The 21,215-nt window shown below is 39.2% G+C and overlaps 1 protein-coding gene across 5 annotated transcripts in view; it reads right to left on the reverse strand.

The window, feature by feature from the left end:
* Positions 1-21,215, reverse strand: part of adgrl1a (adhesion G protein-coupled receptor L1a) — a 111,819-nt gene that overhangs the window by 46,058 nt on the left and 44,546 nt on the right. For all 5 annotated transcript variants that reach the window (XR_003674621.1, XM_028454885.1, XM_028454883.1 and 2 more), the window contains exons 2-3: positions 15,567-15,746; positions 1,098-1,311 (exon numbers count right to left, since the gene is read on the reverse strand). Coding sequence is in view for 4 of the 5 variants with exons in the window: in XM_028454885.1 (XP_028310686.1) it covers positions 1,098-1,311; positions 15,567-15,636 (284 nt within the window). In the remaining variant the exon portion in view is untranslated. The remainder of the gene's footprint in view (positions 1-1,097; positions 1,312-15,566; positions 15,747-21,215) is intronic.

Consider the following 21,215-nt stretch of genomic DNA (forward strand, 5'->3'; position numbering starts at 1 on the left):
CAAAAAAAAAATGTTGATGATTATTGAATCAATCTGCATTGAATTTATCACTAGATGGTTGAAATACATAGATGCTAGTGAGCCTTTTCACAAGAATTAGAAAATAGCCTTTTGGAAATTGGAAAATCTATTTGTGTGTTGGTATATGGCAGGGGTGCACACACTTATTCGGCTCGTGAGCTTCTTCTACCACGGACAGCTCTTCACAATCTACTGTGTTGGGGGGGGGGGGGGGGGGGGGTGGATGGTTATAGTAGTAAATAATCAGATTTTAATATTTACACTGTCACAATTATTATTATAGAATTATTATTACTATTACAATAGTTAAATAATTATTGAATATTTTCATAATATTAAGGCAAGGCAAATGTATTTGTATAGCACATTTCTGATTCATTCAAAATCTCCCTCTCAGTCATACGCAGTAGAGAAAAAGTGGATTTAAATGTTATGTAATGTTCACATTGGATGCCGACTTCAACACTGCTGGCAGTTTGTTCCACTTCTTTGTATCGAAATACAAAAATTATATTGAAACAGTAATACTTAAAAACTGAATTTGATTCATTAAAAAAAAAAAAAAAATACAATGAAGAAAAATATTTCGAAAATGAAGTTTGTAAAATATACAGAGTAAAATGTAGACTTTCTTTTTCATCAATGCAGTGAGTGGATGCGTGTGTGCGTGTGTGTGAGTGTATGTGTGTGTGAGTGTGTGTGTGAGTGTGTGTGTGTGTGTGTGTGTGGGTGTGATGGTCAGCAGTTTATTTCCCGCAGGATCTCAGATCGTCTTACATCTCTCATCAAAGAACAACAATAAAAAGCACATTTAGCGATGAATGAACAGATTGGTGCACCAAAAAAAGCTGAATTGTTAGGTTTCATTTCTGGTATACTTTATCATACTATTCTCATTAGTTTCTGAGGTCTTGCCCACGTGCGTGATTAACACTAAATGCCTCCACAAATTGGTGTATGGTAATCTGTTCCATTTTTGTCTTATTTTAGTTATTAGAAAAATCAAAAGTAAATCCAAAAACATCTGGCACGCTGATGTGAAAGACTGTGGTGTGCTCGTGCAGATTGACAGTTACCTTTGTGACATTATCTTGAGGGCATCAGGCTGGTAGCACTGCACATTTTCCATCTGAAAGGGGTCTGCATCACAGATCTTGTCATCGGTGCGACCATAGTTGGCCGTCTCAATCATGATGACATCACTTCCAGGGCAGCGCAGCTCAATCGGGTAGCCTTCACACGCCAGCTCTCGACGCATCAAGCCAAATGGCATCATAGAGCGGCTCAGAGCTGGAGGGAGAAAAGAAAAGCAGAGGAAGCAGATTGTTCACATTAAGTAGGAAAAGCTGATACTTCAATCTCTATCATATGTAGAATTACTGGGATTAATTAGAAAAACACATTTTGGAAAGGTGTTTTTGTGAATATTTTAGTTTCACATGACAAATCATTGTCAACAATGAAACGTTTCACAACTCTTGAACTTGTAGCGTAAAAGTAGAAATCTCCATCTCACTTTAAAGGTTTTTAGCCGAGCTCCTGAGAAAAGCAGCACAGCAGCAAAATCACACTGAAATAAAAGGAGGAAGTATTGGTCGACCAAGCAGGAAACTACTTAATTACCAACTGTGTGCGCATTCACCTTTGGTGCATACACTCTTTGCACATGCACTGTGAAGTTATCCGTCTTCTGAGAGGCATGTCAATGAACTGTGGTAGCTCTGTGTGCAGAAGGGTGAGCAAGGACAGGGAGGTAGTGAAGGTTAACCACTGAGCCAGTCTGAGAGGCATGAAAGAGGACTGCAAAGAGCCACTGAGAGAGACTCTTATTGTCTCTTCAGATCTCTCCAAATACCTTTTAGAGTGCTCATACATTCAAAATCACCCTGAAAAACTTCCTTTGGAGCCCTCGTTAGAGCATAGGGACTAGAAAAAAAAAACACTATAAGTGAGGCCAGAGAGAGTGAGTGATGTTCCAGCGAAGTTGAGGGAGTGTTTTCTGTTTTGAGGGTAAATGCTCTGACTGAGATAGCAGCTGTCCATGGTCCTGAACTTTCTAAACTTCTTTGGTGGAAAAATTACCTCTGGGTCCTATTTTAACAACTTTAAAAAAAAAAAAAAAAAATCTAGTTTCTTATATTACAGTAAGAACCAGAAAGCAGCTCATGAACACAAACATCAGTTGTTGAACTCTTACTGATGCTTTTGTGATTGTGTTTCTTGAAAACATTATTACATCTGCCAAGGAGGTAATATTTTTACAGACGTTTACTTATTTTTTGTTTGTCAGTTAGCAGCATCACGTCAAAAGTACCACATAAAGTTTGCCAAAATGTTAACCAAAGATAGACTTTATGCTATAGGAGATTTCATAAAATTTTGGAGGGGATCAATATACTGATTCGAGATCAGTTTCAACGAATAATGAATAATCCTTATCTCTTATTATTGGCCAAATTTGAAAAATGTATATGTTCATCATTGACTGATTTTTATGAAATCTGACACAAGTTTGTTAGCTTGGTTCTTCAATTATCCAACTGAGTCTCATCCAGATCGGAAAAGAATTGTGTATTTCATCACAATTTTTGGAAAAAATACGGGTGCTCCTATGTTTGGTCCTACTTAATTGTTATTAATGGGTATAGAAATTTCTTAAAAGCTTTTAAATTGTGAGTGATTAGGATCACTGATTCAAAGAAGATATTTGGTTGGCTGAGGTTTGCGCTCTCTGAATGCTCTTGTTAAAAGTGTTTTTTTTAAGCCAAGTCGAGAAGGATGTAAATCACAATATAACCTCCATTATTAAAAAAAATACAGTATGCCTGAAAAGCTGCGTTACTTTCTACCAAGACCAATTAGGGTGGCACCTGTGTAAGGTGCTAGCCCATTTAATGCTGTGAATTCACACCAAACACACCCATGAACTATACAATGTATTTATCAATGAGAATGACTTCATCAGTAGATTCATTCATACTGTACAATACGGACCAAAAATGGGAAGTTTCCCGTCACATATATATTTTTTAAACTGTCATTTAAAGGTCCTATATCATGCAAATCAACTTTTTTGAGCTTTTAACCTTATGTTAATTCCTTATCAAAAACACCCCCAAAGTATTATTGGGCATTCCTTCCTGCATTTCTGAGCAATCCTCAATAATGCTGCTCTCTGAGCTGCTTCTCTGCCCTCTTCTCAAAAACGAGCAGTTCAAATTCTAGTGACATCACTAGAATAGGAACCGCCCCCTCCAGGAAGTGCCTGCTGCCGGTGCCGTGCCTCCATGGTGAACACTGCAGTGTAGGCACCCAGGGAGCAGACATCAAGCCTTTGACTTGATCTGACGTGTTTGTGATCCAATGCGACGCAACGATTGAGGTGATAAACAAATGATTATCACCTTAAAAGCACTATTCCTGTATTTAATAAAGATGAGGACGAGAAGAAAGTGAATTAGCAGCTTAACCCTCTGGTGAGTGTTTGAAGCTGTTGCTGGATGAACACACAGGTGTTTTTTGTAATGTGCTGTTTTTTTTGGCTAAAAACAATAACAGTGTGTGTATATCAAGAGAAAATCACTTTAGTGATCACTGATCTGCCTTAGAGCGAGTCATGCAGGAGCCTCGCAGGCAAATCACTGTATAGACACGCCCACTCATGAATATGCATAAGCAGGCAGCAAACAGCCCGTTGGTCAGGAAGTCACTTTTTAGAGGGCTAAATCTCTAGAAAACAGGCGAGTTTGGGAAAATAAACCTCAAATACTATGTTTTTGGGGTTCTTAGAACAAATGGAGATGGGTGACAAATAGCATAATATGGGACCTTTAAAAAAAAAAAAATCGTTTTTACCACTTTTTTCAAAAATTTTCCTCGCAGATTTGGAGCTACATCAGATATTTTGGCACATGTCTCTGACATTAGATACAGAAGATTTTTTATTTTTTTTAAAAAAGCAACCAGACAGGCTAATTTACATACAAGTGCAGTGGGCTGGACCCTCCCACTTAACATTTACCACTAGGGATGTAACGATTAATCGTAAGGCAGTTAAAATCGATTCATATGTATCATGGTTCACATCGATGCTCTGAAAATTGAATCGCAGTACTTTTATTAAACAGCAGAGGGTGCTATATATCCTTCTCGTCTAAAAGTGTAGGCGACGGGCGGAATCTGCTACTACTTTCTTTCTGGCCGCCATCTACTCTTAAACATGCTCATAAATGATTAGTTACTCCTTTAGCACCGAAACAATATCTAACATTATGTGAATATCTGTAAAAGTCACGTTTTTCTATTAGCTCTGTCTGCTCGCATAGCATCTCTTCTTCACTGCAAGGATATCTGCATGCCAACCGACCACTGGGTTACCAAACAAATATCTGCCGTAAATACAGTGCAGACTGTTTTTTTTTTTTCTAAAGTCCAATTGTTGAGGCACAAAATACATTTTCAGTTGCACTTTTAAAAAGAAAAGGAACTATTATTTAGTTTTGCATTGTTTACTATAGAACCAGAATTTAAATTAATAGGCTTCTTCTTCATTTGTATTATTCCTTTATTTATTTCATTCAAGATTTATTTTTAGTTAGGTTGCATTGTTTTGAATAATTTATCAAGGGATTCTTTTGACAATTACATATAAAAGGAAAATAGTACAGTATTTTCTATAATAAATACAATAAATAAATAATAAAGGAATATTTGTTTACATTCCCATTTTGTAAAATATATCGTGAGAGAATCGTATCGTGAACCCAGTATCGTGAATCGAATCATATCGGGAGTTGAGTGAATCGTTACATTCCTATTTACCACAGATGGACTGTTTTCCTTTACAGACACTAAAGTAGTGCTGCTTCAGTTTCAGCCACCGTCCATTCAGTATGAATGCCCGTCCGGGTCAATGTCAATGTCAGTCAACATGCTCTGCAGCACTGCACTACATGAGTTACTGTCATCAGACTTGCTCATATTTCTAAATGCCACCAATTTACACAGCAGGGACTTCAGTTCAGTTGTGTAACTAACACCCTTAAGGCTGAATGAGTAGCACAGACAGACTTCAAGCCCTTTATGCTTTGCCAGCATGCAGCACCAGAGCCAAATCACAAAGGCCTTGATGCAAAAGCACACATTAATTAAAGCACGGAGAGAAGCAAACCGCAGTCAAAGCTAGACAAACAAGTCAAATACAAAAGAAAAAAAAACCCAACAAAGTAAATTTGCACATATGCAGACATGCAGAGCAAATGAGCACACTGCACATATTAACACTCAGGCTAACGGAGTTTGGTTCATTTAGATTACAATGTATGGGCCCAGTGTGTGGCCTTGTTCTCTTAACTACCCTGTGGTGTGAATATACAGCAGTGTACAGCTGGCCAGAGATTTAAGGCGTACAATATTATGAGACACAAGGAGAGTAAAAGCAAACGAAGCCACCAGGAGCGATCCTATTAAAAACAATGGAATGTTGGTTCTGCCTAAAGGTGGTATATCACTAGATAAACATGCCAACAATACATAAATATTTGTGGTTAAAGGGATAATTTACTCTGGTCACAGCCCATAATTGATTATGTCCTGCTTCTCAGCCAGTCACCGCATCAACTAAACATCTCAGGTGACGCTTTGCAGTAAAAGACAAACAGAACAAACAAATACCAGGAAACACAAGCTTGAAGCCAGATGTATCAGAATAAAGAAGTTTGTCTTCACCTAAAGAAACACATCAGTCATTGCAAGACAAAGATGGTATGGCCTAACAAAACAACATCAAAAACCTTATTTAGGAAGTATTTATTTAAGTGATAATCGACTCCTTAAAACAAACAGTCATGTTCAAGACAAGGGATTGAGGGATGGATAAATATTCAGGAAAGGAAAGGGTTTATGGCAAAGGGCGGGGCCCACTAATAATTCCGCACAAACAGACAGTGAGGTGGGCTTGCATGTGTGTGTGTGTGTGTGTGCGTGCGTGCGTGTGTGTGTGTGTGAGTGTGTGTGTGTGTGCATACGTGCATGCAAGGGAGCCAGATGGCCCGAGGCCTAGCTGGAGCTGTGTCTGGCTCTGAGCTGGGCTGAGATGAGCAGAGGATAAGCTTGGACTGGCCATGGGCTACGATTGTCCTTCACTCTACAGGAATCCATTAAGGTTTCAGGGTCTCTTCAGCCAATGTGTGCGCACACACACGCACACACCATTTAGTCTTAGCTGTCAGACACATAATCGCTGAATGACGAATCGTCTCTCTCCACATCAGCTGTATGTATAGGGAAATATAATCCCTTGCAATGAGACTATACCATATGACTCATCTCTCTTGGTATATAAAAACTTGCTATTATCTGTCATCTGCAAGGAATTATTACCGATTGTCACACACACATGGCTAATATGAGCCAATTCAATAATTACACAAGCTGATTTGGATGGATATGGCAGCATACAAGAGACAGAGGTTATACATGCTCAGCAGACAGGAGCTTGGTGTGACTCCAGGGCAGCTGGTTGGGGGAATGAAGCTGATGGCTTGAAAATAGAAGCTCCATACAAATTGAAAGCAAGAGAAAGCACTGATTGGATTTGACTCATTATCCTTACGAAGTAATTAAAGCCTGAGGGCAGATAGATGCCTGGACCATCAGACAAGGACACCTTTTTGAGAGGCCAAGTTAAGTGTTTGCAAGGTAAGTTTTTTCTGTCTTCATGTGTATTAGATTATCCTGCACAAATCTATTCAAACCGATCAAATTGAACACTTGATTTGGTAGTAGTTCAGAGGTGTTTGCAAGTTTTACCAATACAAAGCTATGTTTATGAAAAACATTGTAAAAAAGATCATGAAGCTTATCAGATTAAGAGTCTAATCTAGATCAGTGATCCTTATCATTCACACTTTAAAGGTTTGGAATACATTTTACCCCCATTAATAACAATACAGTAGGTCAAAACCATTTTTTTTTTATTGCGATGAAATTCAAAATTCTGATCTGATCTGGATGAAACTTGGTGGGATAATTGAGGAACCAACCTAACTGAGTCAAATTTCTTAAGGATCAGTCAACCCTAACCCTATTGAGGTATACATTTTTCAAATTTTGCCAATGATGAAAGATAGGATTTTTTTTTAACTGATACAGAATTAGTACATTGACCTGGATCTTCTCTAAAATATAATGGAATTTTCCAGGACATAAGGTTTATCTTTGGTTAAAATGTTGTCAAAATCTGTTGAAGGTGACTCTTATAAAAGTGACTTTTTGTCATATTTGCTAAAGCTGTCACTATGTAAGGACAGCCTCACATGAAACTAGTAGTTTGTGTGAAAAAAACAGGCTCATTGAGTCCCTCCTGCTGCTTTTGGCAGATTACCAGAATGCACCGCGTCCGAGCAAAAAAAACCAATCAGAGCCAGGATTGTGTTTGATGGACTGTCTGACAGCTGTTGCTCACAGTCCCCGCCCTTTTCCGCAGTGGCCAAAACACAGCAATGCTCATAGCAAGGTAGTGCCTGGAGCGTCGTCTTTTTTACAGTGTATGGACTGGAGAAGTAGAAGACGGAATTGCTGACTTTTCTGCTAGAAAGGTAATTACTGCTGCTTGATTTACGTTATGTTTGATTTGTAATTATTACACAAGAACTATGTAGTGCATGTGTTGTTTCTTCGTGCGCGCGCTGCTCTCACTGCAGCCTCCGTGTGGGCTGCTGTGAGTGACACTGTGTTGTTGCTGCTGCTGCTGATAGATTGGTGTGTGCACGTTGAGAGAGAGAAGTGACGTTGCTGTTGGGCTAACGTTAGCTTGTTAGCTCCACTGAGGGAGGGACTTTAGAGGCAGAACAAGAGAGCAGCGGGGAGGGAGGAGGAGGGGGGATCTGAAAGTTACGAACTCCACTTTTAAGACGTAATCCTGTTAACAGACCAACAAATAAATGAGCAAGAACCAATTGTTTTCCAGTCATTGGATGGGACTCAGAGATCTCATGGTGGGAATTCCTTTCTCGGAGCGAATCCTCCGCTCAGCCTTACCAATTTCACTGGCCGTTTATCAGCTTAGAGCTGCATCTTAGCAACTCACTAAGCACTGCGAGTTACCATAATGACTCACTGGAGTGTGGCCAGTCACCAGCGTCTAACTGAGGCGATGCGGCCTCAACTGTCACATTTAGGCAGTCTTCAAACCGTGGACTAGTGACAAAATGACAGACTGAGATAAACCTAAAGGCCTAACATGAGGGTGCAGGGAGACTCTTTGTGTTTTTGTGGATGGAAAGGGCCTCAGAGCTACGATGCGATCTCATCTTTGTCTCCTCCGCGTGTCTGCTACAGGCAAAGAAGATTGAGGAGATGGGATGAAGACTGACTTTATGGCAAAACACCAGTCTTGCTGCGAGGTCAGAACACAAAGCTCTGCCAAAATGACACGCATCCACTAGGATGAAGAAAAATCTAACTCGCACACAAGTAGGAATAGACGAACAAAAGAGACCAGATGAGATGTGGTAACAATAGCAAAAGACAGAAACCTTCCATTTAAAAGCAGACAGAAGACAAGGATAGTGAACTTGTTTTTTTCTTTTATCTTTGGTGGAGGCATAAGGTCATGAACACTAAAGGAATAAAAGAGACAGAAATGTAAATAATCCTACATGATAAGTGCAAAAAAAAATATGTACGACTCAAAAATTTAATCCAGCCTCTACCATGAACTTTTTGTGTGTTGAAAAACTCTGCTGTGTGGTAACCTAGCAGGCAAGGCAAGGAGATCAAGGCGTGTGGTTAAAGAGCCACTGAATAACACGCATACACAAACTTGAGGAGGGGAACGAGACGGGACGTGCTCATACTGTCAAACTGCCTCATTGCTGGCCCCAGTGTCTAATTATGCGGTAAAAATGCCTCAACAGGGGGAATTGGCATAGCCTAAAATAACAATCAGCCCAACTAAAAAGTAGGAGATTCACCCTGTGTGAAATACCTTCTGTCTCTCAAGGGAGAGTCGCTATGCTACAGGCCCAGCACAGCTATCAGTTCCCTGCTTCTCTTACATATCACAAGAGATAGGCCAGCAGACAGTGAGTCAGACCCAGAATCACATTAACATTGGTGGAGTAAAACTGCAGGTGCTGTGGCGGAAACAACCACTGGGAAGAAGAAGAAGCAAAGAATTAAACCAACGCAGAGGCAGAGAAAGGACAGTGAGGAGGGCGGGGGATAGGCCAAGAAAGGTAAAGTGATAAGGAAAAGGGAGTAAAAGTGTGAGATAAAGAGGAACGGGCAAGGGTGGAAACAAATGAGAAACTTACAAAGCCTGCTGTCAGAAATATGTGTGCACACACATCTGTAAGTGTTGCAAGTTGTATCCAAAGACCTGTTAGTGGCGATGAGTGTCAAAGCCTGGCTCTGACACTGCATTAGACACTTAATTAACCTCTTATACGGCTTGGAGGTCTGGACACTGTGTGTGTGTGTGTGTTGAGCTGATTGATCTGTTTGCAGTTACTATAGTCATTCATTTGTGTGCCTCCACATTTTGGGAAATAAACTTTGTAGCCACATACAAAACGCAAACTCATACCATAGCATTTCTTTGCCTTTATACACCATCCCTTGATCCCTTAACCAATTTTCTTCCAACCAGAAACTCTCATCTATCCTTTTCACATTCTCTTGCACATTCTTCATGTCCATTTTTTCCCTTTCCAAACCCTTCAACCACAATCTTTTCCTCTTTCCTTCCCATTCCATTTCTCCTCCACTTATTTTCAGTATTTCAGCAAACCCACTAGCAAGAGCAAAACATTTATCTTCCTGCATTTTACTATCACCCTTTTTTTTTTTTTGCCCTTGGCAGCCAGCCGAAAAAACTGGTACTGGTAATTATCAATCTATGATCTGCAAAACACATGAGCAGCAAGTGCACCCAGCACGTGATGTATACAGTTGAAACAGGGGCACACACACAAACACACGCATGCATCTTCTAGACTACAAAGTATGGAAATTACACAGCGAGGTCCTGGGAGAGAAGAGGCAGCTATCAAGCGACTGCACAAACAGGAACACACTCCCCAACCCTTTATGTGGGAGCTTGTTTGCAGCACACAAATCGATGTACACACACTAACACGGCCCCTGTACACAGTCAAATAGAAGGAATCCCAAACACACAAACAAAATGGACAAAAAACACACATACGCTAGATGACGCCGCAAATGAATAAATAAACAAAAAAAAGGCACAACCCACTGAATTCAGCATCAGACAAAAAGGGTGGCGTGTGTCATCTTCAAAGAAAGGTTGGAAAGAACACACTACCCCAGCTCTTCTCTGTCTCATCCAACCACCCCAACTCCCAATATATGTTCAAAGGCCATCCATTAACCTTTCACTCACACAGGCTTGTCTGTGATCTACTGCTCTCAGCCAAGGGCTTTGAAGAGCACAGCAACCCCCAGCAGCAGGAAGACAGCAAACAGGAGATGAGAAAGATATAGGAAGAGGCAAAAGAAAGTGAAAGAAAACAGAAAGGACTCACAAAGACATGAGATGAGTGCTGTTAACAGACGGCTAGAAAGAGGGTAAGACAAGGCAAACACGGCGGCTGGAGGAGGCTACAGGGTTAATGTCAAAGAGGGAGGGCTTGATGGATTAAAGGTGAGGAAATAGGCTGGGGACAGTGGAAAAAAGAGGAAGAGAAAATAGTGTTGTAGGGAATAAATAGAGGGGCAATGATAGAGGAAGAAGCAGTGAAAATGGAAAACTTGCAGGAGGAGGGGAAGGGAATTGCAACAGAGGGAGGGCGTAATAGCCGAGTTGTTAAGGGAGAGAGCAGAAAGATTGGATGAAAATGAGTAGTGAGTGTTTAGGGTGAGGAAAGGGGGAGCGCTGACTGCTGCTAATAAGATGGGGAGGCAACAATAGCACAGCACACACAAAGAGGAATAAAGTCTTTCATTGAAAAAACTGCATGATAAGCAATATTCACAAGGCACGAGGTCAGCAATTAGTGTCATGAAGCCTGTGGATTTCAGTTTTACGATGGGGGAAAAACATATTTAAAGGGGTTTTAAAGGCAGAGCGAGACTATTCTCTTGTTTATGTGAAGATATTTAACAACTACCACGGGTTTGTTACAATATCTTAAATTAAGCAGGTTGTTTTTCTTTCTTTATTACTCGATAAAGAAATTCACTCAAATTCCCCAATGAAAAATACAAAAACAAAAAAAAACACACAACTGTCCAGAAATTAGTCAAGCCAAGCATTCTTAAACTCTGAATGCCACAGTCTCCTTATAAGTCATAAAATCTTCTTGTACAAACTGATCCCTAAAATTTCCATTTTGCACTAATGGCAATGAAGTGAATCTTCATTATTCAGGTCAGAAGAGTGGAGCAACTTCTAATGGAAAACCAACTTTAAGACAAATCTATGTTACTTTAGGTCAAATAGATGTTGAATATGTCAGAGATTATTCTGACTTAATTAAATGTATTAAATTAAATCCTGAAGGCTTTTTAGATATATTTTATGAAATGAATAATCACAGTCACCCTGGAAGTACCTTCACAGCCAAATAAACGTGCTCAGTCCACACTTTAGATATCACTGATATAACCAAGGGATGGATGAGCCTTTTCTTTATATTTGAAAAAATAAAGGAAAAATCGGTTTGTAATCCAATCGAGGCGTCATAATTTAGCGAACAACATTTAATGACAGCCTTCATGGCACCTTATTCATGCTGACAGATAACGACAGCGTAATGTCAGCCTTATGTATAAAACTTCAAGTCAAGTGTTATCCTTTTTTCCTTGTTGACTACACTGATACCACATTTATTTCTAAAAACAGTTCAATTAAAGCACAACATTTTCAAGCGTCTGAAATCATCCTCTGCATACCAAGGTATTAGTAAAAATTCTACTCAAATGTAATAAAATCACACTGATAGTTAACTCGTGACCACTGCAAACAATGTGCAGTATGTATGTATTTTTGGTATCAATTCAAGTACGGCATTTATGTGTTGCACAGTTTGCAAAAAAACGTAAAAATTTTTTATCTGAAAGTATTTGGACTATATCACTGTCTGTGATGCGGTTGTGTGGTTGGTAGCAGGACAGGTACATAGGTAGCATTGCAATTTTTGCATTTCCTGAACATGGATTATTTAAAAAAGTTCCTGCTGTGGTTGTATATTTTACATGTCACTATATACAGTATAGCACGTACATTTATTCAAAATAATTTCTGCTGTTTAGTTTCATTACATCACTATAAAACTAAAACTAAAAAAACTACTAGTGTTTTGGCAGTCAACTAAACACTGTTAACGTGTACACGGTTAACATCAACAACATCCTTGTCATCAAGAACAGATTATGCCAAATTATTAATATATCCACTAACAATTTAGGTCTGAAATGATACAATAAAAAGCATTGCACTGTAGGATATATGCTTTGCTTTTTTTAGAGCAGTTTGTAACAGAAAATGTAAAGCCAATGAGTTTGCAAATCCATATTACAGCAGCACAAAGTGCTGTTCAGCAAATTATAGACCAAGAGTCGGAGCGTATGTATCAAGAATCGTGGGATTGCTGCTTTATTGCCTCTTCTCGTAATATTATTGCTACAAGCCAGTCAGAGAATCAATGCTTATGAATTTGCGAGTAGATTGCAGTTTTGGAATCATCATTTTAATACTTGGGTATTTCTTCTTTTCTCCGACCTAAGGATTGAGCAACATAAACATTCAAAATAACCAACCTTTCCCTCATTTAAAAAAAGCATCCTACAAAAACATGTTGAACTCCTGCGGTTTTTAAATCGAAATAAACATTTGCCATTGCATTATATGAACCATGACACTTAAATGCACGCCACTATTTGAGAATAAGCATTTTGCAGGGAGGATCTGTAAAAACAGCTTGTCCAACATTCTTAATTAATACCAAATGTTCAGAAAAAAAGCGACAGAGTCGAGAAAGTGAGACAAGTGAGAGATGAATGAAAATGTCTGCGTGAGCGCTAATGGACTGGGGGCCTTTCCACACCACTGATCTGAGCACACAGGCTTAAATAGAACCAAAACGAGAGCAGATTCATTCAGTCAGCTGGCACGGCGCTTCTGCTATGATTGGCATGCACACACACATGCTACTATTAGCAATCTGATATCCACATATTTATCAAAAACGCCGCCCAACGCTGTGTAATCTTTGCACTCGTGGATCTACTTTTACACAGTCATTTTGTAAAATTACAAATTCCTACATTACAGACTTTGTAGACAAAAAAGACTTGTGATGGTTTGGCTGTCACCACTGATGCACAAAAAGTCAAACACGCAGGCACACGTCATTGCCTTTGCTTTGCTAAATGAGAGTTCTGCGTCAGGGTCTCATCACGTACGTGTAGCACAGTGGCTTGTAGTGCCCGCCACATTAGGCAAGCCTAATGGGCTTCTCCATCAACACGGCTACATCTAAAGGTGAGGAAAGATATCCAGCATTGTCTGGTAAAAAGAAATACATTTTGTTCTGGTGCAAATGTCAGTCTTTCATAGACATGAATGGATTTGAAGGTTTTTGAAATACTGTTTGTCACATATTCATATAAGTCAATGTCAAAGTCAGCTTTATTGTCAAGTCCACAACATGTACAAGACATGTAGAGAATCGAAATTACTGTTCTCTCCGCCCCAAACATTTACAAACACAAAAACACAACAATGTAGAATATATAAATTATAAAGACAGGAGGCGATTGCGATCTCATAGTGAGACATCGAAACAAATGTTATGAAAGAGAACTATAAGTTATTAACATAACCCCGGTTCTCTGAGAAATATGAGCAAGATGTCTCACCAGACAGCCCTTCTTGCTAATTGAGCTAGAAGATGTTTGCTGATTGAATGCCAATGTATTCTCCGCCCACTCTATTTGTAGTAGGTGAAACTACCTGCACCGGATGAATACATTTCATCAGCCAATCAGGGTTGGCTTTATGAGAAAGGGCTTCTAAGATATGACACAGAGGTGTATATCCCATAGTGAGACATCTCACTCATATGACTCAGAAAAGGGGGGTTATGTAGATAACCTATAGACTCAATTGATTAGGCTAATGTGCAGCTGATAACTACCCCCTCCACACACACACACACAAAAGCGCCCACATCCACACAAAGCAATGCAATGAATCAACATAAGTCCAGAGGCTAGACTTGCAGCTTTAATGCAGTAATGGCACCAAAGCAGAAAAACGCATCTTATTAAATAAACCAGTACGTTATTGTTTTTGTTTTTTTAGAGACCAAAACAAAGCATACATGACACATATGATTAAAGAAACAAAAAAAAGAAAGAAAACATGACAAACAGAAACTGATAATCGCAAAACATAACAAATACAAAACTTTAAACCTTACAATGACATAATTGAAGGGGAACGACACATTTTTTCCAAATCTGGCAACCTCCTTTACTTAATTTACCTTTTGAAATTACAGACTTACAAAGGGGGGGAGGGGGGGTGAATTCATATTTGGTTGGTTTCCCAGTCCCTAGAGGTAATCATTTAACAGGAAAAAAATGAAGTAAACTGATTGAAATTAATATTCATAGATCCCATTTTCTCTCTTTATCTATTTAGAAAAATATTAAAAAAGTGGTATACTACAATACTGCAGATTTCTTTTTTCTTACAGTGGGTGCATACTGAACTAGAAACCAGTAAGTTATCAATCAAAACTTTGACTGGGGAAATGTCGCGGGACAACTGATGACGTCTTTAAAGCATCCCTCTCCTTGTTTTTACTGTCCATCACCCAGCGGCTCATTGGCACAAAAGATGACTGGGCAGATAGAGCAGATGGTGTGCTGCTGTCTGCGTGGCAGGCCACTAGCAAGGATTGCCATTAAGCCCCTCCCCTCCCTACTTAACCCATTGCTTCCTGCTGAAGATAGCTCCTTTCCCTTATCATCAAACAGCACAAACCCTACAGCATCGGTTTCATCCAACCAGGTCACCTGCTGCTAAACTTAAAACAGCCAACAGACACACAAACACAAGATGAAATATCTTATGGTGCACAGCACATTCAAAGAGGTCACACATATGGAGTCATTACATGCACGGATTGCTTCTTATTCCCTTGCCACGCTCCAACTACCATCAAGATAACAAGAAATGTTATCGACATTCTCACACGCTCCCTCTCACTCCCTGTCTCACAAGAAGACCGTTTGGTTGTAGGAGGTCAGCAATTCATGCCCGGTCAGCAGGTCAATGCACTTACAACCTTTATTATGATGCAAAGATAAATATTTCATCCTCATTTGCAGTAACCTGGTCAGTGCAGTTACTGGTAAAGCAAAGACCTGACGTGTAACTCCACAGTCGGCTCAGTGAATCAATACAAATCTCTAACAACAAAGTGTATACTCATCTAATATATGCAGATTTTAGATTTTCAGAGTAATTATTCTAAAGATCTTATAAAACGTCAATATTTATCACTTACCCTGGGAGGATGGATCAATGTTGCTGAAAGCAAAGCAACAGAAGATGACGATCCAGGCTGCCAGAGCCATGTTTGAGCGGGGGGGTCGGCGAAGGGAAGGGTTGAAATCTTGGAGAAGGTCAGCAGCCACAGGTGAAGGAGGGGGCAGTCACTTAGCTGACAGCCTCCCTGAAAGTTCTCCTGTTGGCAAACAAGTTAAACAACAAGCGGTCAGCTCTCCAACTCATTTAAAGCCTAAACAAAGAGTTGCAAACCGTTCAGTCTTCATATGGCCTAATTCTATAACGTAAACTGCAGCAATGTGCTATGCAATACATTTACATTAAGAGTAGATGACAGGAGAGAGGCTCAGGTAGAATGTTTCGAGGGCTTCTGTGCAGGATAGCATGGAAACAGCTGTTGCCACAACCAGCTCATCACTGTCAAGCGCTCGGACGCTTGATTGAATTAGACATGCTACATATGTTTTGAGGCTGTTTACTGAGCCGTACTCATGTCCTTTGTTTGTGTATGTTTGTGTTTGAGGGTACGGCCATGCATACCAGTACAGAAAGTGAGAACTATTTGCATGGCTTCAGGGTTCATACATCACCGTTGCGAAATGAAATAAAGAAAGTTCAGCGCTAATATTTTGACTGCAGAGCGTGCTCTGGCCCTTGAGGGGCGATGAGTATGGATGGTATATTTCTCCCACTTCAGCTTGATGATAAACAGACAGATAGAACTGTGTGTGTGTGTGTGTGTGTGTGTGTGTGTGTGTGTGTATACAGTATATATATATATATATATATATCTGTGTATATATATATATACACAGATAGTCCATTATTATAAAGTGCACAAAGAACCTAACTTTCACACCGATATAGTCCTGGACTTGGGCAAAATGTGCAGAGAACAGCTGATAATTATATTACCTACTATTCAAGCAAACAATTCCTAGAGCATCTATGATTCTTCAGTGTGAACGCACCTTAACATTTTGAAAATTCCCATGTCAAAATGAGAGAACTACAGAATTGGCTCAATCTTTTAACATTTACGTATGTTCAGACACAAACTATTGCTCTTTTACATTCAGCTGCTGAGGCACAAAAGTCTGTCCACATGCCATAGTGTAAAATCAGCACTCTTTTTCTAAACTACTACTATTACTATTATTAATAATATTACAATATTGTAAAAATATTATTCTTCACAGTCTGGAAGTGTGGCACACACACTTTTGCATAGTGACGCTCTGTAGATTCACTCAGTCAAAGCAAACGGCTTCCATCAGAGCCACGACTTACACATAGACGGCTGCCATTGCTTACAGGTGCAGTGGTCACATGTTAGCACCACATACGGAGCGTTTTTGTCCTTCTGGGGGTAAATGATAAGCTGAGACCCCCGAAGCCACTCCACCCTCTTTGTTTAGTCCCAGATCTTCCTCCACAGTAATAGGGCAGCAGTTTATAGCTCCCGTTTAGCAATAAACTCTATAACTTTGTTGATACATTGTCTGGACTTATGTCCGCAGCTCATTAGCACAGTAGGGAACCCTACAACACCAGAACCGGTGGATCACCATGTAGTGCTACACTTTTGAACACATGAGAAGACCATCTTTGATTTAAATTTAGAACATCTTCAGGCTCTCACTTGCATTGTCAAAGAAATTGTACTTAAGTGAATCTGTCGTGTATCGTTCATTTTTCCAAAAACGTATTTTTAAAATGACAGAGACAGTTAATCAAAAAAGACAAATGTATTCCCACTGAGAACTCACACACATATAGACACACACACACACACTTAATTTTGATCAAAACTTGATTTAAACAAAAACAGTCAACACAGTAGTCTCACTTAAAAGTTAATGAGCCACTTTACTATCCATTGCTGTCATTTTTCATCCTCACAAATGCAGACAAGGCTGAGCCTCGTTTCTCGTTCTTTGGGCGCCAACGACAGTAGACCTACAGCGACTGTGTGGCTTAACCCGCTGTCTTTATCATCACTCATTTAGATTTCTCTCAACCACTCCAGCCCCTCCTCTTCATGACCTTCTCTGATATTTAACCTCCTCCCGAGTGGCACTGCCAGCCTACAGCCATTGACCTGAATGGTTGTCGCTGCGTGGATCAGTATGTTGAATATTGTAAAAAAAAAAAAAAAAAACAAGCAAGCTGACGCATGAGTGACACTGAGGGCAAACGGCAGTGAGGGAAGAAGAATAAGTGCGAGGCACATCCACAGCAGCTGTTCTGAGCAGAAAGTTCATTTCCCACGGACACGTACACACACACAAGAACACAAACACAAAAACACTATAATTTTAGTTTGATTTTAGCCACCCTGAGCTGACCTGCAGCTGAGAGGAAAGGACACACTCAGAGGGAAGGCAGGGGAGACAAAAAGAAGAAGTAGAAAAGCAGTAAACAAAAAGCAATACGAGTACTACTGTAGCAGCCGCCTTTCTCTTTCTCTCTCTCTCTTACCCTTTTCCTCCATGGTTACCCCTTCCCCCCAATCCCTATCCATTATTGTTAGTCAATAAATAAATCCATTCCATGGAGCGACAAGTCTTTTCTTTATACCATTTGTAGTTTTAATACAAAACAATTGGCCTTTTCTCTAGTTTCTCCTGACAACGCTCCTGCCTGGGCTTTTCAACAATAGCTCTCCTGTGGAATCAAAATATGAGAATGGGCAGGAAAAGACAGCAGGGAAGGAGGGCAGATTGTGGAAAAAGTACAAAAAGTGAAGGGTAGATAAATTGATTTTATTTTGATACAAAAATCAAAAAAGAAAGATGCTGTACACAATAGTCATATTTCATGTATGGAAAAACAGACATAATATAGGAAGTATGAGGTGAAATAGAAGGTTGAGGTAGAAAAGACAGGATTCATATCAGAATTGAGACAAATAAACCACGTAAATAGTTCCAAACTAAGAAGCAGAAAGAGCAAAATATAAGAAATGGGGAAGACAAGAAATGGATGACTGTCTTTATGAGAAGAGCCAGTAATAACTGTCAGGGAGCTCAGCTGCAAATAACCAAGATCATCAAAGCAGCTGTTCCAGGAAGGCAGGAAGTGAAGCCAAATTAGAAAAAAAAAAAAAGAAAACGTTTCTTCTTTTGTGTCTTTGTGCCAGTCTTCTGCTGGACTGAAGGAGCTCAGGGGATTTAGGACAACTCTCCCACAAGAAGATTATAACATGCCCAAGGCAAAGGGCTGACCTTTACCACTGATCACTTCCACCTTCATTATCATTTCTGTTTCTCTGGTAATAGTGCAGGACATCCCATCCCTAAGAGGCCAGAGCCCCAAAAGGGGGTTTGAACTGGAATTTTGCAGGACTATAAAGGTTAATGGGGTGAAAAGGCCAGAAAGTAGGTAGTATAGGCAAATGTCAGTTGTATCATTATATTTTTAAAAATCTAGCACGGAATGACGGAACGTCTTAAAGAGACTGAGCCGTTCCACTTAAGCACTATGCTTTGTCAACCTGTTTTAAATGCTACACTCTGTTTCTTTTGCTATTAATTTAGAGGCTGTCTTGATCCAAAGCAAATAACCTCATTATCTACTCTTATTGGATCATTACTATAATCACCATGATCATTAGAATTTGTTTGCATAGACAGAAAGCTTCATCAAGAAGATGTTGTCAGGGGCCCTTTTTACACAGTCTGGGGTCTACTGTTCAATGCTGTGAGTGTCTGTCAAGAAAACATTCACAGTCGGGCCTCATTACACAAAGGTTTCATTGCAGGAGGAAGAGTGAAACAAATAAAACATGTCAACAGTTTAGGAAAAGTCTCCGACTTGCAACACATTACTATCTCACTCGTTTACTCTCCACGAAGAGAGTGCTAATTCCAGTGGGACAGACTGAGGGCTCCGTTCTGACAGCGTAAAACTAAGGTGTCATTTGCTGCCTTGCTCTCAGGTTCCATAAAGTAGGCAATCATCACAAAATGTGTTGTGCTCAAGCATTTCACAGTGCAAGTTGCTTACTGTACTCAGGGCATTTAAAGAGGCAACGGTGAAAAGCTAGCATGATTTGAGCTAGCAAGACCTCCTTTAAGCCCCACCCCCTCCTCCCCATCCTGTATGCTCCCGTGGGGGCTCGGTCCAATGCCGCCACAAGCTTAAACATGCGTCTGATATAAATATAAATCCCAGAAAGCAAAACACATACATATAATTATTTGATAAACAGAAAGATAAAATATATTGCTTTTTTTTTTTTTTACTTTGTCTGCACATGCTGTTAAAGGTTTTTTGTACATATTTTGAAAAACTGATATGCGTTGTTTGAGACATGAATATGTCACATTTTCCTTTATTAAAGTCGAATATGAATTATTATTTTGCACAGATGATCTTTATTTTTGGAATACATCCAGTAGGGAATGATATTAAAAGTACACTTACCCTGTTAATTCCATGGTAGGGTGACCAGATTTTTTTAAACGCAAAACCGGGACAGTAATTAAACCACAGAAGATGACAGATTTTCAAAAGAAACTATCTGCATACGCTTTTATTTGTAATGAAAAAGTTCACAGAAATGACATTTAATTTTTTGAAACGTAATTATTGCAACGGCTGAACCAAATTTAAAGTGGCCATCAGTAAAAATAAAAAAAAAAAAAAAAGCAACATTTTAATTTAACAAAAAATTGTTTTGACAGCTCAGACTCCACCGAGGTCATGTTTTTAAACGTTATGCGCTGCTGCTTTCAGGGTCTTTTCTGTCAGCGGCAACAGATGTTTATTTCTTAATAAATGGGACAAACAAGACTGAGCTTGTGAAAATCAATGGTTTAGGGCCAAGGTTCCCAAAGTGGGGTACGGGTACCCCCAGGGGTACACTAACTGTGATAGGGGGTACGTGAATAAAAATTAAAAACAGCACAACAACATTGGAAAATAGAAGTTTCAATGCATCGCCACAAATTACACATGCAGAGCCACGTTATGCAGCCTCAAAATCACTTCATTTCCCAAAAAAGAGATTGGTTTCTCACTAAAAATGCCAGTCGGCTAATTAATTAAATGAAGCGAACAATACATATATATATATATATATTCAATTTTTCAATTACCCATGTTCAATTACAATTTCAAGTACAATTACCTTTTTGTACTTGAACCTTACCTTACAATTAAATTTCAATCATTTTTTATCCTCAGAAAGCCAATTACAATTACATTTTCAATTGCTAAAGTTAAATTACAATTAATCACAATTACTGAGCCTGAAATAAATAACCTAATAAATTATGATAACAGGTCCTAAATCAGCTGTAAAATACACTAAAAACTAATATCAATCATCTAATTTCTTTCCTATCTATTGGTTACCTTGATAGGCTTCCTAAGCAATGACAATATAGGTTTTAATATTTTTTAAATGATAAAATTACATTTTTGCATTAAATTATAATTGAATATCTTTCCATGGCAATTACAAAGTCAATTATCTGAACTCAATTACAATTAAAGTACAATTATGACAGCAACAGATTTTGTAAATTACAATTATGATTACGTCTTAATTGTCACAATTGTGCAAATACAATTACAATTGACCCCAACCCTGGACAAATTTAACAATTTCAAGTGTGCAGGAGTAGGGGGTACATGCCTG

Source organism: Gouania willdenowi, chromosome 8 (genome assembly GCF_900634775.1).
Source record: "Gouania willdenowi chromosome 8, fGouWil2.1, whole genome shotgun sequence".
Classification (NCBI taxonomy): Eukaryota; Metazoa; Chordata; class Actinopteri; order Blenniiformes; family Gobiesocidae; genus Gouania; species Gouania willdenowi.